Below are 27795 nucleotides of genomic sequence, written 5' to 3' on the forward strand. Positions count from 1 at the left end.
GTTACTTGCCACTTATCAGCCCAAGCCTGGATATTGTCCAGGTCTTGCTGCATTGCTACATGGACTGCTTCAGTATCTGAGGAGTCACAAATGGTGCTGAACATTATGCAATCATCAGTGAACATCCCTACTTCTGACCCTATGATTGAAGGAAGGTCATTGATGAAGCAGCTGAAGATGGTTCGGCCTAGGACACTACCCTGAAGAACTCTTGCAGTGATGTCCTGGAGCTCAGATGATTGACCTCCAACAACCACAACCATCTTCCTTTGTGCTAGGTATGACTCCAGCCAGCAGAAGGTTCTCTCCACCTCCCCCCCGCCACTACCCCCCGTGATTCCCATTGACCTCAGTTTTGTAGGGGCTCCTTGATGCCATACTCAGTCAAATGCTGCCTTGATGTCAAGGGCAGTCACTCTCACCTCGAGTTCAGCTCTTATGTCCAGGTTTGAACCAAGGCTGTAATGAGGTCAGGTGCTGAGTGGCCCTGTCAGAACCCAAAGCGAGCATCACTGAGCAGGTTATTGCAAAGCAAGTGCTGCTTGATGGCATTGTTGATGATACCTTCCATCACTTTACTGATGATTGAGAGTAGGCTGATGGAGCAGTAATTGGCCATGTTGGACTTGTCCTGCTTTTTGTGTACAGGACATACCTGGGCAATTTTTCACATTGCAGGGTAGATGCCAGTGTTGTAGCCGTACTGGAACAGCTTGGCTAGGGGCGCGGCAAGTTCTGGAGCACAGGTCTTCAGTACTATTGCCAGAATATTGTCAGGGCCCATAGCTTTTGCAGTATCTAGTGCCTGCAGTCGTTTGATATCATACGGAGTGAATCAAATTGGCTGAAGTCTGGCATCTGTGATGCTGGGGACTTCAGGAGGAGGCCGAGATGGATCATCAACTTGACACTTCTGGCTGAAGATTGTTGCAAATGCACCTTTTGCACTGATGTGCTGGGCTCCCCCATCATTGAGAATGGGAATTATTTGTGGAGCCACCTCCTCCAGTTAGTTGTTTAATTGTCCACCACCATTCATGGCTGGATGTGGCAGGACTGCAGAGCTTAGATCTGATCCGCTGGTTATGGGATCGCTTAGCTCTATTGCATGCTGCTTACGCAGTTTGACACAGATAGTCCTGGGTTGTAGCTTCACCAGGTTGACACCTCATTTTGAGGTATGCCTGGTGCTGCTCCAGGCATGCCCTCCTGCACTCTTCTTTGAACCAGAGTTGGTCTCCTGGCTTTATGGTAATGGTAGAGTGGGAGATATGCCAGGTCATGAGGTTACAGACTGTGGTTGAGTACAATTTTGCTGCTGCTGCTGATGGCCCACAGCGCTTCATGAATGCCCAGTTTTGCATTGCTAGATCTGTTCGAAATCTATCCCATTTAGCACAGTGATGTGCCACACAACACGATGGACGGTATCCTCAATGTGAAGGCGGGACTTCGTCTCCACAAGGACTGTGCAGTGGCCACTCCGACCAATTCACTCAGACAGAAGCATCTGCGGCAGGCAGATTGGTGAGGAAGAGGTCAAGTATGTTTTTCCCACGCGTTGGCTCCCCCACCACCTGCCGCAGACCCAATCTAGCAGCTATGTCCTTTAGGACTCGACCAGCTGAGTCAGTAGTGGTGCTACTGAGCCAATCTTGGCAATGGACATTGAAGTCTCCCACCCAGAGTACATTTTGTGCCCGTGCCACCCTCAGTGCTTCCTCCACGTGGTGTTCAACATGGAGGCATACTGAGTCATCAGCTGAGGGAGGGTGTTAGGTGGTAATCAGTAGGAGGTTACCTTGCCCATGTTTCACCTGATGCCATGAGACTTCATGTTGTCCAGAGTCGATGTTGAGGACTCATAGGGCAACACTCTCCCTACTGTATACCACTGTTCCACCACCTCTGGTGGGTCTGGATATACCCAGGGATGGTGATGGCAGTGCCTGGGACATCGTCTGTAAGGTATGATTCCGTGAGTATGACTGTCAGGCTGTTGCTTGACTAGTCTGTGGGACAGCTCTCCCAACTTTGGCACAAGCCCCCAGATGTTAGTAATCAGGACTTTGCAGGGTCGACAGGGCTGGGTTTGCCGTTGTCGTTTCCAGTGCCTGGGTCGATGCCAGGTGGTCAGTCCGGTTTCATTCCTTTTTATTGACTTCGTAGCGGTTAGGTACAACTGAGTGGCTTGCTAGGCCATTTCAGAGGCATGCAAGAGTCAACCACATTGCTGTGGGTCTGGAGTCACATGTAGGCCAGACCAGATAAGGACAGCAGATTTCCTTCCCTAAAGGACATTAGTGAACCAGATGGGTTTTTACAACAATCGACAATGCTTTCACGGCCATCATTAGACTAGCTTTCAATTCAAATTAAATTCAAATTCCACCTTCTGCTGTGGTGGGATTCGAACCCATGTCCCCAGAGAAATACCCTGGGTCTCTGGGTTACTAGTCCAGTGATACCACCACTACGCCACCACCTACCCATAATGGACTACAGCATTTTCCCAGACGACTTATGTCAAGCTAACTCGCCTGTAGTCCCCGTTTTCTCCCTCCATCCTTCCTTGAATAGCAGAGTTACATTTGCAGATTAGGTCTTTAGTCTTTTACTTTCATTACTCTTTCCTCACCTTAAAAATCAAGATAGTGCTGCAGCAACAAGGGGAACCAAAATTAAACATTACTCATGCCTTCTCCTCACCTCCCATGCCATTGCAAAATATTTCACTTTTACACACTTTGAAATTTTAATATTGTATTATTTAAAAGAACTCTTTCGACAGAGCTAAAAAGGGTAAAACTACAGAATGATCCAAACTAAATTCAAAAAAAAAGAGTTGAATGTCATCGATATTATCCTCATATGTACTCTCCAGCAGCTATTAAATTAAGTGACTTCGTGCTCAGTTAGGCTATTTACATATAAGGAGTTACACAAAAAGTGGTGAATATTCAAAAAAGTGCCCCCAAAAATGTTTTCCTTAGTCAGTAAAGAATCCTGATCTTGTGAACACTCTGATCATTAAAGTTCTAAGACCCCATTGCTTTATCTCTTACCTCTCGGTTAAAGAGAGCATTCAGGTAACTCCCAACAGAGATCACGATTGAAACTTCATTCTGTTCTTGATATGGAGCTGAAAGATTGCTTCTTGAACCAGTACTTATTCTTTTTATTGCAAAATGTTAAGTTTAGTGATTCTTGAAAACAAGGCCTCTCAAAGACACTGATAAGTGTTCATATAGTGCCTTTAACATAGTAGCACACTACTGAGTCAGCGGCGCTTGAGATGGCTTGGCCATGTGAGCCGCATGGAAGATGGCAGGATTCCCAAAGACACACTGTACAGCGAGCTCGCCACTGGTATCAGACCCACCGGCCGTCCATGTCTCCGTTATAAAGACGTCTGCAAACGCGACATGAAATCGTGTGACATTGATCACAAGTCGTGGGAGTCAGTTGCCAGCATTCGCCAGAGCTGGCGGGCAGCCATAAAGACAGGGCTAAATTGTGGCGAGTCGAAGAGACTTAGTAGTTGGCAGGAAAAAAGACAGAGGCGCAAGGGGAGAGCCAACTGTGCAACAGCCCCAACAAACAAATTTCTCTGCAGCACCTGTGGAAGAGCCTGTTACTCCAGAATTGGCCTTTATAGCCACTCCAGGCGCTGCTTCACAAACCACTGACCACCTCCAGGCGCGTAGCCATTGTCTCTCGAGATAAGGAGGTCCAAAAAAAAAGAAAAAAAAAAAGAAAAAAAAAGACACCCCAAGGCAATTCGCAAGAGTAACAAAATTTGACACCCAGCCACAAAAAGGAGATGAGGGCAAAAGCTTAGTCAGAGGTTTTAAGCAGCATCTTAAAAAAAGGGGAGACACAGAGAGGGGTTTAGGGAAGGAGTCCCAGAACCTATGGCCTCAATAGCTGAAGGAAGAGTCACCAATGGTGAAGCAATTAAAATTGGGGATGCACAAGAGGCCAGAATTGGAGGAGTGCAGATATGTGAGGGTTGTAGGGCTGCAGGAGGTTTGAGATAAGAGGAGCAAAGCCAGGGAGTGACTTGAAAACAAGGTTGAGGATTTTAAAAACTGTGGTACTACTCAACTGGGAACCAATGTAATTCAGCAAGGGGTAATTGGTGAATGGGGCTTGAGAGTTAGGACATGGGCAAGAGCTTTGGATGATCTCAAGTTTACAAAGAATGGAAAATTCCTGCTCTTCCAGTACTGGATATCATACAACTTAGTGACAGTGGAAGGTTGAAAGAGGTGATGTTGAGGAGCAGCATGTAGATGAGAAATAGGAGGGGGGCCAGAACAGGAAGAGAAGCCATTGTAGGTGCAGATTCTAAGGTTATGACAGAAACCAAGCGAGTATAGTCCCTATAGTGTTAGAGCCATTAGGGAAGGATGATGTGGTCAGTGTCAAAGGTTGCAGAAAGTCAAGAAGGACAGAAGAGATAGTTTATCATGGTCAGTCACACAGATGTTATTTGTGACTTCAATAAGAGCCGTTTCAGTGCTGGAAACATGATTGGAGGAGGGATTCAAATAAACAATTCTGGAAAAGGGTCATGGATTTGGGAAGGGATTCCTCTTGTCCTTGAGCATAGTAAGGCAGGCTGGAGATGGCACATTAGAGTCATAGAGTCAGTTATACAGCATGGAAACAGGCCCTTTGGCCCATAGTGTCTGTGCCGGCCATCAAGCACCTAACTATTCTAATCCCATTTTCCAGCACTTGGCCCTGTAGCCTTGTATGCTATGGCATTTCAAGTGCTCATCTAAAAAATACTTCTTAAATGTTGAGGGTTCCTGCTTCTACCACCCCTTCAGGCAGTGCATTCCAGATTCCAACCACCTTCTGGGTGAAAAACTTTTTCCTCAAATCCCCTCTAAACCTCCTGCTCCTTACTTAAAATCTATGCCTCCTGCTTATTGAGCCCTCCACTAAAGGGAAAACGTTTCTTCCTATCTAGCCTATCAATGCCCCTCATAATTTTGTATATCTCAATCAGGTCCCCCCTCAGCCTTCTCTGCTCCAAGGAAAACCACACTCGCCTTTCCAGTCTCTCTTCATAGCTGAAATGCTCCAGCCCAGGCAACATCCTGGTGAATCTCCTCTGCACCCCCTCCAGTGCAATCACATCCTTCCTATAGTGTGATGCCCAGAACTGTAGAGGGTACTCCAGCTGTGGCCTAACTAGCGTTTTATACAGCTCCATTTTAACCTCCCTGCTCTTATATTCTATGCCTCGGCTGATAAAGGTAAGCATCCCATATGCCTTCCTGACCACCTTATCTACCTGTGCTGCTGCGTTCAGTGATCTATGGACAAGTACACCAAGGCCCCTCTGTACTTCCTAGGGTCATATTGTATATTCCCTTGCCTTGTTATTCCTCCCAAAATGCAGTACCTCACACTTCTCAGGTTTAAATTCCATTTGCCACTACTCCATCTAGATCATCCTGTAATCTAAGGCTTTCCTTCTCACTATTTACAACAACTTTCATGTCATCTGCAAACTTACTGATCATACCTCTTATATTCACGTCTAAATCATTAACGTACACTACAAACATTCACATTCTCAGAAGCAAGAAGCTACAAACAGCAAGGGTCCCAGCACTGATCCACACTGCTCACAGGCCTCCATTTGCAAAAACAACCCTCGACCATCATCCTCTGCCTTCTTCCACGAAACCAATTTTGCATCCAAAGTGCCGAATTATTCTGGATCCCATGCAGGACATCAAAAGCCTTACTGAAGTCCACGTGGACTACATCAACTGCTTTACCCTCATCTACACATCTAGTCACGTCCTTGAAAAATTCAAGTTTGTTAGACACGATCTCCCCCTGACAAAGCCATGCTGACTGTCCCCGATTAATCCTGTCTCAGAACTTTTCCCAATAATTTCCCTACCACGGACATACTCATAAGCCTATAATTACCTGGTTTATCCCTGAATAATGGTACCACATTCACCGTCCTCCAATCCTCTGGTAGCTCTCCTGTGGCCAGAGAGGATTTGAAAATTTGTGTCAGAGCTCCTGCTATCTCCTCCCTTGCCTCACATAGCAGCCTGGGATACATCACATCTGGGCCTGGGGATTTATCCACCTTTAAGTCCGTTAATACAGTGGATAATTCCTCCTTTTCAATACTAATTTGATCACGTATACCTCAATCCCCCTCCATGATCACTACACCTACATCGTCCCTCTCCATAGTGAACACAGATGAAAAGTAAATCATTCAAAACCTCACCTATGTCCTCCAGCTCCACAGATTGCCTCTGATCCCTAATGGGCCCCACTTTTTCCCTAGTCATCCTCCTGCCCTTAAAATGCCTTGGGATTTTCCTTTATCTTGTCTCCGTGATTTTTCATGGCCCCTCTTTGCTCTACTAATTACTTTTTTTAGTACTCCTCTACACTTTCTATACTCCTCTAGGGCCTACACTGTTCTCAGTGCTCTGAATCTGCCATAAGCCTCTTTTTTCCTTATCCAATCCTCTATATCCTTTGACATCCATGGTTCCATGACCTGTTGGTCCTACTCTTCACCTTTTCGGGAAGATATTGGACCTGAACCCTCTATTTCCTTTCTGAATGACTCCCACTGGTCTGATGTAGACTTTCCTATAAGCTGCTCCCAGTCCACTCTGGCCAGATCCTGTTTCATCATATTGAAATCTCCCTTGCCCCAATTCAGTACTCTTATTTCCAGTCCCTCTTTGTCCTTTTCCATAACTACCTTAAATCTTAGAGTTATGATCATTATCCCCAAAATGCTCCCCCACTGACACTTCTACCACTTGTCTGGCTTCATCCCCAAGGATTAAGTCCAGTACTGCTCCTCCTCTTATAGGACTATGTGCTGGCTCAAAAAGCTCTCCTGAATGCACCTGAATTCCATCCCCTTTAAACTTTTTGCATTACTATCCTCTCTAATACAGGGGATGTTGAAATCCCCTACGATTAAGCTATTATTTTTGCACCTCAGATTTGCCTATATATCTGCTCCTCTATCTCTCCCTGACTGTTTGGAGGCCTGTAGTACACCCAGGCAAGTGATTGCCCCTTTTTGTTTTTAAGTTCTACCCATATGGTCTCATTAGAGGAACCGAAGATATCATCCCTCCTTACTGCAGTAATTGACTCCTTAATCACCAGTGCAATGACACCTCCTCTTTTACCCCCTCCCCCATCACATCTAAAGATTCTATACCCTGGGATATTAAGCTGCCAGTCCTGCCCTTTCCTCAACCATGTCTCAGTGATAGCAATATTATATTCCCATATGTTAATCAACACCCTCAATTCATCTGCCTTACTAGCATGACTCCTTATATTAAAAGAGATACAATCCAGCCTTGCATTATTTGCTTGAGCCTCAACAGGTCTACATTTACTCTGCCCTCCAAATTGACTTAGCTTCTCATTTATATTTGATTGTACATCACCCCCTACTGTCCATCCACTCTGTATCCCATCCCCCTGCCAAATTAGTTTAAACCCACCCCCCCAACAGCACTAGCAAACCTCCCAGCAAGTATGTTGGTCCCATTCCGGTTCAGGTGTAACCCCTCCAACTTGTACAGATACCACCTTTGGCAGAAACAGGCCCAGTGATCCAGGAAACTAAAGCTCTCCCTCCTCCACCATCTCCTCAACTATGCATTAATCTGCTTTAACCTTCTATTCATATACTCACTAGCTGGTGGCACCAGAAGAAATTCAGAGATTACAACCTTTGAGGTCCTACTTCAAAAATCTACTATCTAGCTCCCTAAATTCTTTTTTCAGGACCTCATTCCCTCTCCCTAACTAGGTCATTGGCACCAACATGGACCACTACCTCCGGCTGTGCATCCTCACCCTCCAGAGGACTCTAACCGCTCGGTGATATCCATAACCCGTAAACCAGGGAGGCAATATACCATCCTGGAATCACATTTGCGACCACAGAAACACCCATCAGTTCCTCTGACCACAGAATCCCCTACCACTATTGCCCTCGTCTCTTTCTCCATCCTAGCACAGCTTAGTTACTCATGATATTCCAGTTATGATTGTGCATTCTCCAGAGGAACCCTCTTTCCCATTGGTATCCAGAACTGAATACCGGTTAGAAAGTGGGATGTCCTTTGGGGACTCCTAGACTAAAGGCTGGCTACCCGACAGGACCCAATGACATGGGTCAGGGTCAGGTCAGGCCCGGCTTTCAGGCTCCGGTTAGACACACATGGTAAGTGCCCTGCAGGTAAGTACTGAAATTTAAAAAAAATTACCGGAGCTGGGAGTCCAGGACGAAACTGGGTCTGCACAGTGAACGAGTGACATCACATGTGCTGCAGCTTCCCAGTCAGAACGCAAGTAAAGGGATGGTCGGGTCAAAATTGGAGGGACTCTGGCCAGGTCGGGCTTGGGTCTGCTGTGGATCAGTCGGGTTCTGCAGCCATTCTGTGATTTCCTTGACCCTAGCACTAGGGAGACAACATACCACGCTGGAGTCACGTTTGCAGCCACAGAAACACCTTTCTGTACCCTTTACAATGGAATCCCCCATCACTATAGCTCTCCTGCTCCTTTTCCTCCCCTCCTATGCAGCTGAGCCACCCATGGTGTCACAGACCTAGCTTCTCGGGGGAATGCAGCAAGAGCCATCTCCCCCAAAAGTATCCAAAGCGTAAAATCTGTTAGCTAGGGAGACAGACCCAGGGGACTCCTGCACCATCTGCTTAGTTCTTCTACTCTGCCTGGCGGTCACTCATTCCCTTTCTGCTTGAGCAGTCTTCACCTGCGGTGTGACCACCTCCCTGTACGTACTATCCACGATGATCTGACTTGTGGATGCTCAGTGTCTCCAGCCACCACTCCAGATCCGAAATGCAGATCAAGTAGCTGCAGCTGGAGACACTTCCTGCACATGTGTTCACCCTGGACACGAAGTGTCCCTGACTTCCCACATTGCACAGAAGCAGCACACCATGTTGCTGAGCTGCCATGCCATGACTTAACCTTAATTTATCCCCTTAAATCAACCAAAAATTATATTTACACTATGGACCTCGACTCTCTAAAAAAAAAACTACCTACTATATTAAAACCTTTTTTTACTTTTAGTTCCTAACCCAGCTATAGAGTTATTCCCTAACAGCAGTTACTCACCAACCAATCACCTTGCAGCTTTCCTGTGATATCACTGTTGACTTTTTTCTTTTTCCTTCAAAAGCTCTGGTGCGTCTGGACTGCTCTCTGCTCCAGAAAGGTAAGTGACCAGGCTGCGATCCTCAGGCTCTATTTATCCTCTTCTCACTCGGCTTTTTCCCCCACAGGTCCACTCCCGGATGGTAAGTTAATTTGCAAGGACAGAAGAATCAAGGGTTTTGTTTTGAGAAGGAGACAGCAACTGAGGAGAGCGAACCATTAGCAATATCAACTAACATGGGGCAGCAGTGTCAGAAAGAGAGCACAGGTCATCAGCAATTTAGTGGGAATAGGGTCAAGCTACCAGGAGGTTGGTAAGTCTCATGGACGAGATGATCTTTGAGGGCATCAGGGAAGACAGGAGAAACTAGAGAAAGAGGAGAGTTCAGGGCTTGGACAGAGGTAGGGGACCTTAGAGGAAGTTTGGACCCATCAGAGCAAGGAAAGGAGGGAAGTGGCAGAGGCAGACAAACAGATGGTCTCAATCTTAATGACAAAAAAGTCTACAAGCTCCTTGCACTTGTTGGAAAAAAGACAGTGGAGAGGGGTTTAGGACAGGTTGCAGTAGGAAAAAAAAAGCCAGGGGTTATTTTTGCATTCCAAGATAATTCTGGAATAGTAAAGTTTTGGCAGATGAGGAGGACCTGATGGTGCTTTATGTGGTCTAGCTATATCTGGCTGTAAATGGCTAAACTAGCTGTTAGTCACATACATTCAAGTCTCTGTCCTTCAGCTTAAGGGATCAGAGATGAGGGTTGTACCAGAGCAGGACAGAGTAATAGTTTTAAATGAATAGTTTTAAATGAGGATTAGGTAAAGATAGAGATGGTGGTGTGAAATGTTATGAAGAGAGGCTAGACAACTCTTGTGCTGGAAACTGTAGTGAAGTTGTGCAGTGTAGTTAGGTGGATAACACAGTACTGATAGCGGAGTTCTTTAGCATTCAGCTTAGATCATGAAGTCAAAATACCACGACTGACTCAGGTTGGGGGGAAACTCAACCAAGGTAATCTTTCCAAAGCAAGATGCAGCAGCAAAATCTAACTGAACAAAAAGTTTGCAAAAAATATGCTTTAAAAATTCAGAACTGTACAGAACTTGTGTAACAAAGAAATGGAGAAACAAGGCTCAGAGTGTTGAGGATTAGGGACAATTTTACATGAGACAGTATCCAACTGTTTAGAACAGTGCCACATCTATCCTTTCTGAAGAAGCTACAAATGGATTTTAAGAAGTCCCTTGTTCAACAAACAGTGGTAATGTGATTCCCAATTTTGCCAGCCCTTTAACTTGGAGTTTCAGAAGTCTCTCCAAGAGTGGAACATATGATGGAATAGATCAGATTACATAATCCACAAATCCCCAATTTACTGCTTCAGTCACCTTCTTCCACATTCAGAACATTTTCCACTTACATTCTTACCTTCACTGCAGAATTCTCAACCACATCCATTATCGAAGTTTGCAAATGCTCCTTTTACCAGCCTCCCTGTCACCATTGTTCATAAACTGCAGTTAATCCAAAACTCTGCAGCCCGAGTGCTCTGCCCTGCACAGCGCGAGACTACTACCCCTGTCCCCGTAACTCCCCACTGGTTCTCTACCCCAGGAAATAGTCAAGATTCTCATCCTGTTTTTCAAATTACTCCAGACCCCACTATTTCATACATGGCAAATTCTACAGGGTAGGGATGCAAACACAACTACTTCAGCTTTCTACCCATTTTCAGAAGCTTCTTTAAAAACTGACCATGCACTCAGCATCTCCTCAAATTCCTGCATTTCCTTCTCAAAGTCAACCTCTTCCTCCTTGCAAGGCACTCATGACTTGAGCACAAGTAGTTCCCCTCACCATGGGAGCTGCAGCCATAATTTCAAACCCTGTTTCAGGAACAGCAGTTACTTTAAAAACTTACCAAACTCTATTGCAGTAAAGTGATCTCCAAAAGAATGAAGTCACTGCAGCTGCTGATTCAATCCGAAATACAAGTGATAATCACAACACCCACTTCCTAGTATACTAGCCTTCAAATGTTAAATACTGAAATGCTCAGTTCTGACATTTAAGTTCAGCATTACAAGCTTACACAGTACAAACTTATTCCCCCCTGCCCCATTTACACCCAATGTAGGCAAACATTAGTAAAACTGTAAAATTAATGCCTCAACAAGAAATCCAGCATTGCTACATTCAAAAACATAATAGGAACTGGAGTAAGCCATTTGGCCCTTCAAGCCTGCTCTTCCATTCAAGGCTGATCTTCCACCTCAACTCCACCTTCCCACACTATCCCTATAAATCGCTAAATACCCCAAAAATTAAAAAAAAAATCAACCTCTGTCATAAATATACTTGAGAATCCACAGCTCTCTGGGGTAGTGAAACCCAAAAATTCACAACCCTTTGAAGAAATTTCTCCCCATCTCAATACTAAATGGCCAACCCCTAATTCTGAGACTGTGACCCTATGTTCTAGATTCCCAAGCCAGGGGAAACATTTTCTCAGCACTTACCGTCAAGCCCCTAAAGAATTTGTAGTAATACTCTTCACTCTTATACACAATTGCTTTGTAACAAAAGCCAACACACCATTTGCCTTTTTAATTGCTAGCTGCGCCTGCAGGTTAACTCTGGATTCATGGACAAGGAAACTCAGGTCCCTTTTGAATGCAAACATTTCTCAGTCGATCATTCAAAACATTTTCTGTTTATTTTTCCTACCAAAGTGGATAGTTTCACACTTCACATTGGATTCTGTCATGTTCTTACCCACTCACCCAACTTGTCTACATCCCTCTGCATCCTCTTGACTGCTTAGTTTCCTACCTAGCCTTGTAGTATCCAAGTTTGCTGACACATTAAACTCAGTCCCTTCATTTAGGTCATTAATATAGACTGTAAATAGCTGAAGCCCAAATACTGACCCTGGCAGCACCCCACTAGTTACAGCCTGCCAACCTGAAAATGCCCCCTTTATTCCCATTCTTCTGTCCATGAACCAATCCTCAATCCATACAAACATACTACCCCAATCCCATGAGTCCTGATTATATGTAATTAACCTCTTGGAGCACTTTATCAACTACTTTCTGAAAATCCAAATACACTACATCAACTAGTTTTCCCCTATCCATCCTACAGGTTGCATCTTTAAGAACTATTGTAGATTTGTCAAACACTATTCCCCTTCCATAAATATGTTGTTTACTCTGCTTAATCAGATTATGATTTTGCAAAGTGCCCTGTTACCATGTCCCTAATAGATTCTAACATTTTGCCTACTATTGATGTTAGGCTAACTGGCTTATTGTTCCCTACTTTCTCCTCATTTCTTAATTTGCAGGGTTATGTTTGCTACCTTCCAATCCTTGGGACTTGTTCCAGAATCTAAGGAATTCTGGAAGATCAAAACCAATGCATCCACTGTATCTGCAGCTACCTCTTAAAACCCTAGATTGCGGGTTGTCAGATCTAGTGGATCTGTCGCCACTTAGTCCCATTAATTTCTCCAGTACCATTTCTTTATTCATACTGATTTCTTCAAGTTCCTCATTCTTGTTAGACCCTTCGTTCCCCATTATTTCCAGAATGTTTTTAACCTACCACCATGAAGACAGTTATAAAGTATTTAATATTTTTGCCATTTTCTTAGTCCCCATCATATTTTCACCCATCTGTCTTTAATGGGCCCACGTTTACTTTCACTAATCTCTTTCTAGTTACATACCTGTAGAAACATTTACAACCGGTTTTGGACTGGAAGCAGCTACTTGTAGGAAAGTCAACATCAGATCAGATCAGTGGGAGTCAAAGAAGAATTAGAGAGTTCAAAGCCAACATGTACCCATTAAGGTGAAGGGTGAGACCAACGAGTCCAGGGAACCCTGGATGTCAAGGGATATAGAGGATTGGATCACTAAAAAAAAAGAGAGGCTTATGGCAGATTCAGAGTGCTGAAAATAGTGGAGGCACTAGGAGTATAGAAAGTGTAGGGGGTACTTAAAAACGTAATTAGGAGAGCGAAGAGGAGACATGAAAAACACTGGCAGGCAAGATAAAGGAAAATCCTAAGGCATTTTATAAGTATATTAAGGGCAAGAGGATAACCAGGGAAAGAGTAGGGCCCATTAGGGACCAAAGTGGCAATGTGTGTGAAGCCAGAGGACACAGGGTGAGGTTTTAAATGATTACTTTTCATCTGTGTTCACTATGGAGAAGGGCAATGTAGGTGTAGAGATCAGGGAGGGGTGGGGGGATTGGGATATACTTGAATATACTAGCATTGAAAGGGAGGAAGTATTAGATGTTTTAGTGGGCTTAAAAGTGGATAAATCCCAGGCCCAGATGAGATGTATCCCAGGCTGTTATGTGAAGCAAGGGAAGAGATTGCAGGGCCTCTGACAAATATTCAAATCGTCTCTGGCCACAGGAGAGGTACCAGAGGACTGGAGGAAAGCGAATATGGTACTATTATTCAAGAAGGGTCGCAGGGATAAACCAGGTAATTACAGGCCGGTGAGTCTATCAGTGGTAGGGAAACTATTGGAAAAAATTCCGAAGGGACAGGGTTAATCTCCACTTGGAGAGGCAGGGATTAATCAAGGATAGTCAGCATGGCTTTGTCGGGGGAAGATTGTATCTGACTAACTTGATTGAATTTTTTTGAGGCAGTGATGAAATGCGTAGATGAGGGTAAAGAAGTTGATGTAGTCTATATGGACTTCAGCAAAGCTTTTGATAAGGTCCCACATGGGAGATTGGTTAAGAAGGTAAGAGCCCATGGGATCCAGGGAAATTGGCATATTGGATCCAAAATTGGCTTAGTGGCAGGAGGCAGAGGGTAATGGTCGATGGTTGTTTTTGCGAGTGGAAGCCTGTGACCAGTGGTGTACCGCAGGGATTGGTGCTGGGACCCTTGCTGTTTGTAGCATACATTAATGATTTAGACGTGAATGTAGGAGGTATGATCAGTAAGTTCACAGATGATACGAAAATTGGTGGTGTCATAAATAGCGAGGAAGAAAGCCTTAGAATACAGGACGATATAGATGGGCTGGTAAGATGGGCGGAGCAGTAGCAAATGGAATTTAATCCTGAGAAGTGTGAGGTGATGCATTTTGGGAGGACTAACAAGGTAAGGGAATATACAATGGATGGTAGGACCCTGGGAAGTACAGAGGGACCTTGGTGTAGTTGTCCATAGATCACTGAAGGCAGCAGCACAGGTAGATAAGATGGTTAGGAAAGCATATGGGATACCTGCCTTTATCAGCCGAGGCACAGAATATAAGAGCAGGGAGGTTATGATGGAGCTGTATAAAATGCTAGTTAGGCCACAGCTGGAGTACTGTGTACAGTTCTGGGCACCACACTATAGGAAGGATGTGATTGCACTGGAGGGGGTGCAGAGGAAATTCACCAGGATGTTGCCTGGGCTGGAGCATTTCAGCTATGAAGAGAGACTGAAAAGGCTAGGGTGGTTTTCCTTGGAGCAGCGAAGGCTGACGGGAAATATGATTGAGGTATACAATATTATGAGGGGCATTGATAGGTTAGATAGGAAGAAACATTTTCCCTTAGCAGAGGGGGCAGTAACTGGGTACCTAGATTTAAAGGTAAGGTGCAGGAGGTTCAGAGGAGATTTGAGGAAAAATGTTTTCACCCAGGAGGGTGGTTGGAATCTGGAATGCACTGCCTGAAGAGGTGGTAGAGGCAGGAACCCTCAACATTTAAGTATTTAGATGAGCACTTGAAACCCATAGCATACAAGGCTACAGGCCAAGTGCTAGAAAATGGGATTAGAATAGTTAGCTGCTTGATGGCCGGCACAGACACGATGGGCCTGTTTCTGTGCTGTATAACTGACTCTAATCCTCAGGATTATACTCTTTGGCAACATTATAAGCTTTTCCCTTTGATCTAATGCTACCTTTAACTCCTCATTAGCATCATGCATGGAAGGAGCCTTGATGAAACAATGAAATGGAAGAATTAAAAAAAAAAGTCAACTCAAAACAAAACCACAAGAATATGGACAGTTGCCCCAGTCAAACTGGAGTAGCAACATGTGATCCTTCCTGTACTGGAAATCAACAAAGTGTAAAGATTAAACTAGTTAACCTCATCTAAAATAGCTCTGGGGAAACCCCTTTGAAATAGAAAGGAACACTACTGCATAATGACCCCTAATGAAATGAATGAACTAAAAGGATTCTAGAGACAGATGGACTCACAGCCCAAACCAAAACTAATAGGGGTGAAGTAGCAGTGTGTTAATAGAATGGTCCCCATTCAGACATCAATCGAGAGCCATGGTTATCAGATCCTGGACGATTGTGGTTACACCAGGGGAAAGGGCCATGTGTCTAAATAACAAACTCTAAGGTAATTGATCTTTAACCTTAAAAAAAAAGTAGCCCTCTGGAGAGGGAAGGGAGATCAAGCCAAAACCTCAAAGCCAGTCCAGCCAGAGGCTGTGAAAGAGATCCAGTCAAGCAAGTAGGACCCGACTGAACAATTGGAACAGCCACTACAGCACAGACATGATTTTGAGACTCTCTATCTATGAAGATAACAAAAGCCACACCAATAGCTTCATATTGAGTTGTAACCACTAGAACTCTACAACACTTAATTGGGCTGGATTTTCTTCTCCTGGCAGCGGCAGGTGGAAAAAATGGCAGCCCGCATGTGTAGGCCTTGCAGTGGCGCAGGATAATGAGGTCAGGCCACCCCTGTGCCCCAATCACATGGAGGAGTGGGCTCTCAGATGCCAGCAATGGTGTCAGCTGCCCATGTGCAAGCACTGGTGCCATTTTTAAAGGGCAGCCAGCCCTGCTGGGTCATTTAAAATTTTAAAAGGGCTACCCACCTCCAATGTATCGCCAATAAATCTGTTCCTCCACCCCCCCCCCCCCACACTATAATTAAATTCAACATTTGCCCTTTCCTACTCCCCATTCAAGTGCAGAGGTCTCTCCTTCCCACCCTCCCCTACACTAGTAATTTACATTAAACGCCATTTCTTCCCCCACCCCCCCACTGCACTAAAAAAATCATAAGTTCCCCCCTTCCCTACGATGGTGGCACCCGTTCTTCCCTGATGGGAAAGCAAAGGCGCAAGTGTTGGCCACCGCTCAGAAGATTGCAGCCTGAAGGCAAGAGCACTGTGGATTTTATTTAAATGTATTAATTTAAGTACATTAGTCTGGGTCCCATCGCCCAGCGGCAAGGGGACTGCCATGGAGCCTTGCCGCCACCGGGAAGACCAGACCCAACACTCCCAGCGTCAGACTCAGTGGTGGGCTGCAGCTGTAGCCAGATGTCAGGAGCTCAGCAAAATCTTGGCCAACAAGTTCAAGACTACAAACACCCAGGCCCGCACCTTTTAAAAAAAATTTCCTCCAGAGACGTTTCAACAGGTTTACTCTAAACCATGAACACTTACTACAGTAAACTACATCCTACCATTTTCTCTCTATCTATTCTTGTGCATGGGTGTGGGGGTGAATGTGTATATGGGTGAAGTTGCGACCATTTCAGGAATTATATAAAAATAAATTTTATAGTTTTAAAAAACTAAATTTGCCCAGTTATTTGACCCCAAAACTCCTCAGGGACTAACGCATCATTTTAACAAAGCACAATTGCAATCAGTTGGGAGGTGAACAGCAGGAACACCCCTTTCCACCTGTCTGTAACATTAGCCATGGTTGGACTTGCGTCTTTGTGCCTTAAAAAAAATGATTTTTCTTTTGCAAATTATGTAATATTTCTTGAAATGTTATCCATCATTTGAGAAACTACATTAAAAGATATGATAGACAATCTACCTTAGCCAACTCATCCCTTACACCTATGTAGTTTGCTTTGTTTAGATTTAAAACTCTGGTTTGGGACTGAACTAAATCACTTTCAAACTCAAAATAAAAATTCTAATTATCTCATGATCTCTCTTCCTGAGAGGCACTTTAGTACAACCTTAATGACTTCCTCATTCCACAGTACGAGATCAAAAATAGTTTAGCATGATAACACTCCTTACAATTGGGCTGCATTACAAAATCACAGCCCAGCAGGACTACAAAGACTAATGTGATAAATCTAAATGAGCGCAATAGGAAAAAAAATGACTCTCCCCAAATCAAAGCAAAATATAAAACGACTGGAGGAACATGGAATGATTGTAACTAAGATTTTTTTCTTCAGAGAAAGCTAGTCTCCATTTGGTAAAAATTACATTAACTGTAGGAAAAAAAAAATGGGAATATAAACCAATAAACTTGAGCTTATCTAAAACTCCGCTACCCATTTCTTAACTTGCACCAAGAGCTGTTTATCCATCTGCTGCAATGGCTCCTGATCCAACAATGTCATGAATTTAAAATTCTCAAATTTGTATTCAAAGCCCTTCACAATCTCACCCCTCTGCATCTCAGTGGCCTCCTCCAACCCTGCGACCAAATAGGAACTCTAAATTCTTGCCTCTTGTACAATCCCAATTTCCTTTGCCTCACCACTGACAACTGTGCCATCAACTGTACAGGCCGAAGCTCTGGAATTTCCTCACTAAACCTCTCCACCTCCTCTCTGAAGACACTCCTTAAAACCTGTTTTTACCAAGCTTTTGATCACCAGCTCTAATGAATCCTTCTTCTGCTTGGTATCTTTTTTGAGGACTGATTTCATGCTTGTGAAGCACCTAGGGACATTATCTTCAGGCACTATATAAATACAAGTTGTTAGTGCATTGGTGTATTTACACTCCAAACTTTTAGACAATGCAGGTGCTTGAATTGGAAAGTATTTAAATTGTCACTGCTAGGAGTGCTCCAAGACAGTGCAGAGTTTGTTAGATTTAGATTTAGAGATACAGCACTGAAACAGGCCCTTCGGCCCACCGGGTGTGTGCCGACCATTAACCACCCATATTATACTAATCCTACACTAATCCCATATTCCTACCACATCCTCACCTGTCCCTATGTTCCCCTACCACCCACCTATACTAGTGGCAATTTATAATGGCCAATTCACCCATCAACCTGCAAGTCTTTTGGCTGTGGGAGGAAACCCACACAGACACAGGGAGAACTTGCAAACTTGTTGGTTGCCTGAAGAGTTAAAAAGGACACTTACTGCAAATGGCATTACTACCCAACCATTTTCTGACAACATGGAGCACTGCCTCTTGAGAGCTAAGAAAGCATTTAAACATCACCTTTCATGACCTCAGGATGTCACAATGTGCTTTACAGCCAATGAAGTGCAGAACAAGGGCTCTCAATCATGAGTCGGCAGCCCCCTAGGGGTCTGCGAGAAGGTTTCAAAGGACCTGCAATAGGGTGGGAGGGGTGGAGGAGGGAGAGTCATTGCCATCAGCATTCCCACGCCATTTGCAAAGGCTCCACTTGTTGGATGCAGACTGCCTCCTCCCCCACAACAGCAAATGTGCTTTAACCAGAGCTTCTATCTGCAATACTCCTCTGAAGCTGAGCCACAATAGGGGTTGGCCAGCTTTATGCCTCACACCCTCACTCACTTATTGACCACCTGTGCCCTCCCCAGCTGTTGTGTCAGGTGTTGGGAGAGGAAGCAGCACTGTCAGGTGATCAACTGCCAGAAACAGCACCCCTCCTTCAGTGGAGGGAGGAGGACAGGATTAACTAAGCAACTGTCAATATGTAGGGAAAGATCTTAGTCATGTGCTACATGTAATGAAGCCATAAGAATGGGTTCAGAACTTTGATGCCAAGGATAGATTTCCTCTGCATTTGGTAGAGGAATCAGAACAGCATAGTATAGCTATTTTTTTCCCCCTACAAGAATTACTTAATAACTTTCTTTTCCCTCTAACCATATCCATGTTTTACTTACGTAGGACCCTGATTTGCATGCAGTAGTGAGGCCCACCCAGCCAAAGACCCCAGAAAATACGGTAACGAGCAAGATCGGAGTAAAAGAAAGTGGTTCTGTGCAGCAGAGCTATTTTGGGGCCCCTGCCAGCCCATATCTGTTTAGTAGACCAAGTTAAAATTGGACCATTATTTAAACTTGAGAAACTATGAAGGAGAATCAAAGGTACCAAGGCTTAGCAGTCATGCATGTGAAGGAACCTGTCTGCCAGTGCACCCTCTGATTCAGCAGATCTATTTCAGGCTGGTTGAAAATACAGCTCGACCAAAGACTAAAAATGTGAAACTAAATGAGACCAGCTCTAACCAAGTAAAACAAAAAGTATTAAGTGTTTAATTTTATAATTTTTTTAAGACAGAAAAATACTTGCATTCTGTTACAAGGGATCCATGGACTTTTTAAACACAGGAAGGGGGCCTCAGATGTAAGAAACAGCAGCCAATATGCACATAGCAAGCTCCCCCACAGACAATGTAATAAAGACCAGATAATCGGTTTGTGATATTGATTGAGGGGTAAATATTAGCCAGAACACCAGGCTCTTCAAAAATAGTGCCATAGGATCCAGTGTGTCCATCTAAGAGACAGCATAGCACTCCCTCAGTACAGTACTGGGTGTCAGATTAGATAGCCTTTCAAGCGGTACTTCAGCCTACAATCTCGACTCAAAAGCAAGAATCGCAGCTACCAATTGAGCCACAGGCGACATGGAGGATGTCTGACCAGAGCATTTAGTTTACCTGCTTTCCTTGCAAACAATCAAAATTTTAATGTGCTCAACTGACACTCTGCTGCTCCTGCACTAGTATCTCTGGTGTCCCCAGGATCTACCCTTAGCCCCCTCCTATTTCTCATCTACACACTGCCCCTTGGCGACATTAACTGAAAGCACAGCTTTAGCCTTCATGCTTAACTTGACAAAAACCAGCTCTGCCTCACCACCACCTCCCTCAACACCTCCACCGTTGCTATATCAGACTGCTTATCTGACATCCAGTATTGGGTGAACAAAAATTTCCTCCAATTAAATATTGGAAGACTGAAACCATTGTTTTCAGTCTTCACTCCAAACTCCATCCGTCACCCTGGCAACATAGTCCGATACTAAACCAGAAATAAAGTGCTGGAAACGCCATAGCATACAAGGCTACGGGCCAAGTGCTGGAAAATGGGATTAGAATAGTTTGGTGCTTGATGGGCAGCACAGACATGGTGGGCCGAAGGGCCTGTTTTCATGCTGTATAACTATGACTATGACTCTATGGAAATACTCAGCAGGTCTGGCAGCATCTATGGAGAGGGAAACAGAGTTAACGTTTCAAGTCTCTCAGACCTGAGAAATCAACCGTTTCTCTCTCCACAGATGCCACCAGACCTGAGTATTTCCAGCACTACGCGTTTATTTCAGATTTCCAGCATCCACATTATTTAGCTTTTATGATACTAAATCAGTCTGTTCATAATTTTGGTGTCATATTTGACCCGGAAAGGAGTTTCCAACCACATTTGCACCTTTACCACCTATTCCACCTCCTTAACTTTGCCCTTTTCTCAGCTCATTTGCTGCTGAAACTCATTCATGCCTTTGTTACCTCTAGACTTGACTACTCTAATGATTAGTAATGACAAATGTAGGTCCCTTACAGTCAGAAGTGGGGGAAATTATAATAAGGAAAAAAGAAATGGCAGAACAATTCCCATCTTCACAGAGGAGGACAAAAATAACCTCCCAGAAATGTTAGGGAACCAAGGGTCTAATGAGGGGAAGGAACTGAAGGAAGTTAGTATTAGTGAAAAAAAAAAGCACTAGGGAAATTAATGGGGTTAAAGGCTGACAAATCCCCAGGACTGGATAATGTACATCCCAGAGTAGAAAAGGAAGTGGCCCTGGAAATAGGGGATGTATTGGTGGGCATCTTCCAAAATTCTATAGACTCTGGAGCAGTTCCTACAGATTGGAAGGTAGAAAATGTAACCCCACTATTTAAAAAAAAAAAGAGAAAAAAAAAAGGGAATTATAAACCAGTGAGCCTTACATCAGTAGTGGGGAAAATGCTACAGTCTATTATAAAGGATGTGATAGAACACCTGGAAAGTATAAACAGGATTGGGCAAAGTCAGCATGGGTTTACAAATCATGCTTAACAAATCTACTGGAGTTTTTTTAAGGATTTAACTAGTAGAATAGATTAAGGAGACCAGTGGATGTGTTGTATTTGGATTTTCAGAAGGCTTTTGCCAAGGTCCTACACAAGAGGTTAGTGTGCAAGATTAAAGTACATGGGATTGGGGGTAACATACTGGAATAGATTGAGAACTGATTGACAGACAAGGCACAGTAGGAATAAACAGGTCTTTTTCTGATACCGCAGGGGCCCCAGTTATTCGCAATAGCTATTAGTGACCTGGGTGAGCTATTAGTGACCTGGGTGAGGGAATTAATGTAACATTTCTAAGTTTGCAGACAACCATTGGTGGCCATACCCTCAATTGCCTAGGCCCCAAGCCCTGGAATTCCTTCCTCAAACCTACTCACCTCTCTACATCACTCTTAAAGCCCATCTCTGGCCTTTTGGTCATCTGACCCAATATCTCATGTGGATCAGGGTCATATTTTGTTTTAGAATGCTCCTGTGAAGTGCCTTGGCTGCTGTAATTGCGTTAAAGGCACTATATAAATTAAGTTGTTGTACATCATTCAATATAACTTCAGAGTATAAGGATTAAAGGCAACGAACGGAGGCGTTTAAAAAAAGTCACAAACTGGTAGGAAAGTCAGATCACGCCCTGAGCCCTCCCTATAAACTTCAACTCGACATGCAATCCTGCCCCATTAACGACACAACAGTGACCGAATTACACGAAAACATTCGCAAACTAACGAGTTTGTGTGCGTGCACTTTCAAATGTTGTGCTCACCTGCCTAGCTCCTTCGGTGCCATCGTGTAGTTGCTGTAGAAGGAGTCTGTCGTGAAAGAGGTCTGGATATGAGCGAATAAGACGGACCGCTTGTCCCTGTCCGCCAGCCTCCTGCAACGGCTCTCGCACATTCTCGCTCCTCTCCCACACCTCGCCCCGCTCTAAACTTCCACCACCGGCTCCTTTAACCGTAAACGAGGACACGTGCCGGTGCGGCACTGGCCAGTCCCTTCGACTTCTCACGCTCGCAGATTTAGAAATGACTTCAGAGAGACAGCAGACCGATCTCCTTGCTTCAGACGACCAGCTGCTTTATTTCGCCAAACAAACGGTTACTTCGCAAAAACTCGCGTGCTGTCCACTGATTTTTTTTTCCCGGGGGGTGGGGATTGCGCGTGCGCTATCCTCCTGCAACCGCCGCCTCCGCGCGCGGCCAACGGATCTTTTTAAACTTTCCCAACCACCAGGCAGCCAATGAACGGAAAGAGAACGTCATTGGATTTCCAAATAGACCGGTTTAACCCTATAAACTACCGCCTGGAGGAAAACTGCTGCTGAGCTTTGTGCATTTCCAAAAGTACAGGCAGGGAACTGTTGAGGATGTATTCAGTCAGGGTGGCGGTGGCAATTTGAAGATTGTACACTTTGTTTCTACCTTACCCCCCCTCTCCAAGAATTCACATGCGAAGATTTATTATACTTAGTAATCAAGCTTGACTGAATTATTGATTGGAGTCGAGAACAGCCTGAAATCATAGAATGATACAGCACAGAAGGCGGTCATTCGGCTCAGCGTACCTGTGCCTGCCCTTTGGTAGAGCTATTCAATTATTTCCACTCCCTGCTCTTTCTTCATAGCCCTGCACATTTTTTGCCTTTAAGTATCTATCAAATTCGGTTTTGAATGTTACTATTGAATCTGCTTCCACCACCCTCTCAGGCAGTACATTCCAGATCACAACAATTTACTGTGTAAAACAACGTTTCCACGTGTGGTCTTTGGTTCTTTTGCCAATCGCCATAAATCTGTTTCCTCTCTTCATCGATCCTTCTGTCACTGGAAACAGTTTCTCCTTATTTACTCTATCTAAACCATTCATTATTTTGAACACTTCCATCAACTCTCCTTTTAATCTTCTCTGCTCTAAGAAGAGCAGCCCCAGTTTCTCCAGTCACTCCACAGAAGTCCCTCATTACTGGTACCATTCTTGTAAATTACTTCTGTTCCCCTCCATACTTTGCAACCTTGCTAAAGTGAGGTGACTAGAATTGAACACATATCCCAACTGAGGCTTACCCAGTGTTTATAAAGGTTTAGCATAATTTCCTTGTGTGTGTACTCTATTCCTCCACTAAGAAATCCAAGGATCCCATTTGCTTTTCTAACAGCCTTCTTTGCTTGTCCTGGTACCTTCAAAGATTTGTGTACATACAATCCCAAGTCTCTCTGTCCTACACCTTTTAAAATCGTGCCATATAGTTCGTATTGCTTCTCCTCATTTTTCCTACCAAATGTGCCACATCACATTCCTCTGCAACAAATTTCATCAGCCACGTGTCTGCCCATTTTACCAGTTTGTCCATTTGCTCCTGGAGTCTGCTACAATTCTCCAAGCCTAGCCAGCGACACCCACATCCCATGAATGAATAAAAAAAAAGCTTCAAATTTTGAAATTATGCCTTGTATACTCAAGTCCAGCTTATTAATTATTACTATTTATCAAAAAGAGCACTGGTCCTAATACTGATCCCTGTGGAACAACACTGTATACTTCCAGTCTAAAAAGTTACCATTCACCACTACTCTCTGCTTTTTGTCCCTTCGTCAATTTTCTATCCATGCTACCACTTTCCCCTTACTCATAGGCTTCAATTTTGCTAACAAGCCTATTATGTACTTAGTCAAACTCCTTTTGAAAGTCCACATACACAACATCATCTACATTACCATCATCAACTTTCCCCAAACTCAATCATACTAGTCAACCACAATTTCCCTTCAACAAATCTGTGTTGACTTTTATTTATATGCCCATAGTTTTCCAAATGCCAAATAATTTTGGGGTGGATTATTGTCTCTAAAAGTTTCCCCACGACTGACTTTATGCTGACTGGCCTGTAGTCACAGGGTATATCCCTCTTCTACTTGTTAAAGAGGGATGACGTTTGCAATCCTTCAGTGCTCTGGCACCGTCTCCATATCGAAGGAAGATTCAAAGATAAAATTAAAATACTGCGGATGCTGGAAATCTGAAATAAAAACAAGAAATGCTGGAAATACTCAGCAGGTCTGGCAGCATCTGTGGAGAGAGAAGCAGAGTTAACGTTTCAGGTCAGTGACCCTTAAGAAGATTTGAAGATTGTGGCCAGAGCCTCTGCATTTTCTACTTTGAGCACTGCCAATCTTTTAAGTACGTTGTTAAGAACGCTGGACTTTGTAATGTGATAATGCTTTAAAAATTTTAACTTTTAAAAGTTTAAGATGGAGTCAGGGAAGTCAAGTGACCTCACATCAACTCTGCTTAAAGACAAGATAGAAATCTTGGTTAGCAAGACACCAGGGAACCAGAGACTGCAGTGATATAGCCCTGAAGAATGTTGTGTTTCACCCATCCAGATTTTTGGATCGTAAACAAGGAGTTAGTGATTCTGAGGATGCAAATGTGCATGGCAGCTTCCAAACATCTGGAAACAATGGAAAGCCAGACTTGTGGACTTTGCATATTGGAAAAGGTCAATGGGCTATTGACTTTTGATTCCAGTTAAATTCAACAGATTTTCTCAAGGCAGAGAGACTGTAAAAAAGTCCAGCGGTTTCAGCCTCTGAGCAGGCTGTAAGGAAGACAATCAGCAGTGTCAACCTCAAAGGAAAGAGAGAGGGAACACTGCTCGCGGAAGCTTGATACAGCAAAAGGCTGCAAAAACTTGAACCTGTTTTGAAAGTTGAAGGAGGGAATTTTATGCTGGCGGTGGGGGTCTCGACATTGGGGGAAACCGATGCCAAGACCCCTGCGTTGCTCTTTTCTAGAAGGCCTGCCGAATTTAGTGCCAATCAGGCACTTCAGTGGACAATGGCGAGCCTTCCATAGGATTTAGGACTCCCTCGCCTGACGTCTGGACCTTGGAGAGCTGCTGGCCACTCAGATGCCGACAGCTTTAGTGCCAGCGCGGAGGCAGTGGCTGCTGCTGGAGATGACCGTCCTGGAGGCCAAGGGTCATCGCTGGACCAGGCCTCAGGTAGGTCAGGGCGGGAGGGATCTTTTGGGATGGGGGTCACGGGGAGTGGGGGGGGTGGTTGGCAGCTAGGGTAGGGGGTGGCCAGTTGCCTCGTTCAGGCACTGATTTCCTTTGAATGAGGGATGGCCCCCCCTGGAGCCAGGAAGCAGCCTGCATGGTTTTTCATGCCGTGCTTCCTGTACAGCGACAGGGCCGCCCACCACACAGATAATTAAGGCTGCGGCAGGAAGAGGCCCTTAATTGGTTAATTACCCAGTTAAGGGCCTCAACTGGTGACAGGCAGAAAGACCATACACAGGCCTACCCACCCCGGACTAAGTGTCGGTGGAGGCAGGAACCCTCCACCCCTCCCCGCCACCATCCCACCCGATTTTATGCTCTCCCTGCCTCAAAACCCACCGCGGAAGAGAGCATAAAATTCCCCCAAAGTTTACGGAGAATGAAAATACCAACAGGATCACCAGAAATCGCCTTATTCATGGACGTCCAGGTTAAAAGTGCTCTGAGAAGTGAGCAAAGAGGACATTGACTTTAAGAAAGGTCTGGGAGATCCAACCTATTGCAACTGGCAGGAGTTTGGGACTTATAACCTTAAAGATTTCACCATCAAGGAGGACTGTGTAACGAGGTTTTCAAGTGTTTTAATAAGTAAAGAAAATACTTTCCTTGTGATTTGGGGTACCAGGTACTTACAAAGTACTATTTAGGTATTGGGGATTTCTTTTAGTTTAATTGTTATAATAAAGGTCTTAAAATGTGATACCTTGTCATGTAATTCTTTTAAATTGGTGTGGGGTCGTATTTTAACATTGACGTTCTGACTGAGGTCGTAACAACATCCTCTTTATTCTTATCCTATCCAATATTGCTACTTCTTTTTCATTTACTGCTACAGTGGCAGCATCCTCTTCTCCAGTGAAGACAGATCCAAAGTATTTATTTAAAACCTCTGCCATGCCCTCTGCCTCCAAAGATCTCTGTTTCAGTCCCTTATTGTCCGCACCCTTCCTTTGACAACCTTTTACTAGTTATGTGTTTACAAAAGACTTCTGGGTTCCCTTTTATGTTAGCCACTAAACTATTATCATACTTTATATCCCTCATTTCTTTTTTATACATCTCCTCTGTACTTTCTTTATCGGCCTTGGTTCTGTACTGTATTATGAATCTTCCAGTTGAAATAAGCCTCCTTTTACTCTCATTTAAAAATATATCTTTAGTCATCCAGGGAGCTCTATTTTTCATAGCTCTTCCTTCTCCCTCGTGGGAATGTATCTACTCTGTACCTGAACTATCTCCCTTTTGAAGGCCTCCCATTGTTCATTTACTGTTTTATCTACCAATCTGTGATTCCAATCTCCCTGGGTCAGATCCCTTTTCAACTCACTGAAGCTAGCCCTCCTTGTGTGAAGTACTTTTACACTTGATTGCACCTTGTCCTTTTCAATTATTATTCTGGACCTTAAGATATTATGATCACTCTTCCCCACATGCTTTCCCACTGAAACATGCTCCACTTGCCCCACTTCATTCCCCAGAACAAGATCCAGCACTGCTTCCTTCCTCAGAGGGCTGGAAACATACTAATCAAGAAAGTTCTCATTTGCAGATTTCAGGAATTCTTATCTCTCTTTGTCCTTTGCACTATTACTATCCCAGTCTATATTAGCATTATCGAAGTCTCCCATTATTACTATTCTGTGGTTCTGGTATCTTTCTGAAATTTTCCTGCGAATTTCCTCCTCTATATCCTTCCCATTATTTGGTGGGCTATAATATATTGTCATGGTCCTGTAGTTTTTTCTCTCCAGGAATATGCAGTGTACCTTTAAGGCTTGCAAAGGATCAGTACTGCTTTAAGAACCAGCAGGCCTCCGGAATTACCGAGAAGGTGCATTTTCGTTGCCTTGGATACAGTCATTTGGAGTCTGCGGTTCAAAGGGTGCATTCTTGTTACCATGGATACAGCCATTTAGATTGAGCATCATGCGATACATTTGTTACAATTCAATTTTGAACTGGTATTTAGTGGAAGACAGTCTGTTCTAACAGAGTGGTACAGTGGCGCAGTGGTCAGCACCGCAGCCTCACAGCTCCAGCGACCTGGGTTCAATTCTGGGTACTGCCTGTGTGGAGTTTGCACGTTCTCCCTGTATCTGTGTGGGTTTCCTCTGGATGCTCCGGCTTCCTCCCACATGCCAAAGACTTGCAGGGTGATAGGTTAATTGGCCATTATAAATTGCCCCTAGTATAGGTAGGTGGTAGGGAAATATAGGGACAGGTGGGGATGTGGTAGGAATATGGAATTAGTGTAGGATTAGTATAAATGGGTGGTTGATGGTCGGCACAGACTCGGTGGGCTGAAGGGCCTGTTTCAGTGCTGTATCACTAAACTAAGAACACAGACAGCTGGTATTAGCACCTGAAAAAAGAGCTATCACCCATTTAAACTGAAGGAAGAGAATTTTGTCTGTTTAATTATTATTATCTCTCAAAATTCTAAA

The 27795-nt window shown here is 44.1% G+C and overlaps 1 protein-coding gene across 2 annotated transcripts in view; it reads right to left on the bottom strand.

Annotated features, from left to right (window-relative positions):
• LOC137371752 (serine/threonine-protein kinase 17B-like) overlaps positions 1-22455 on the bottom strand; it is a 55391-nt gene extending 32936 nt beyond the window's left edge. Inside the window, exon 1 of one of the 2 annotated variants that reach the window (XM_068034598.1) lies at positions 22055-22455. In XM_068034598.1, coding sequence (XP_067890699.1) covers positions 22055-22185 — 131 coding nt within the window. In that variant the 5' untranslated portion in view covers positions 22186-22455. The remainder of the gene's footprint in view (positions 1-22054) is intronic. The other variant, XM_068034597.1, reaches the window with a different exon arrangement.
• Between the last annotated feature and the right edge of the window lie 5340 nt (positions 22456-27795).

Source organism: Heterodontus francisci, chromosome 7, assembly GCF_036365525.1.
Source record: "Heterodontus francisci isolate sHetFra1 chromosome 7, sHetFra1.hap1, whole genome shotgun sequence".
NCBI lineage: Eukaryota > Metazoa > Chordata > Chondrichthyes > Heterodontiformes > Heterodontidae > Heterodontus > Heterodontus francisci.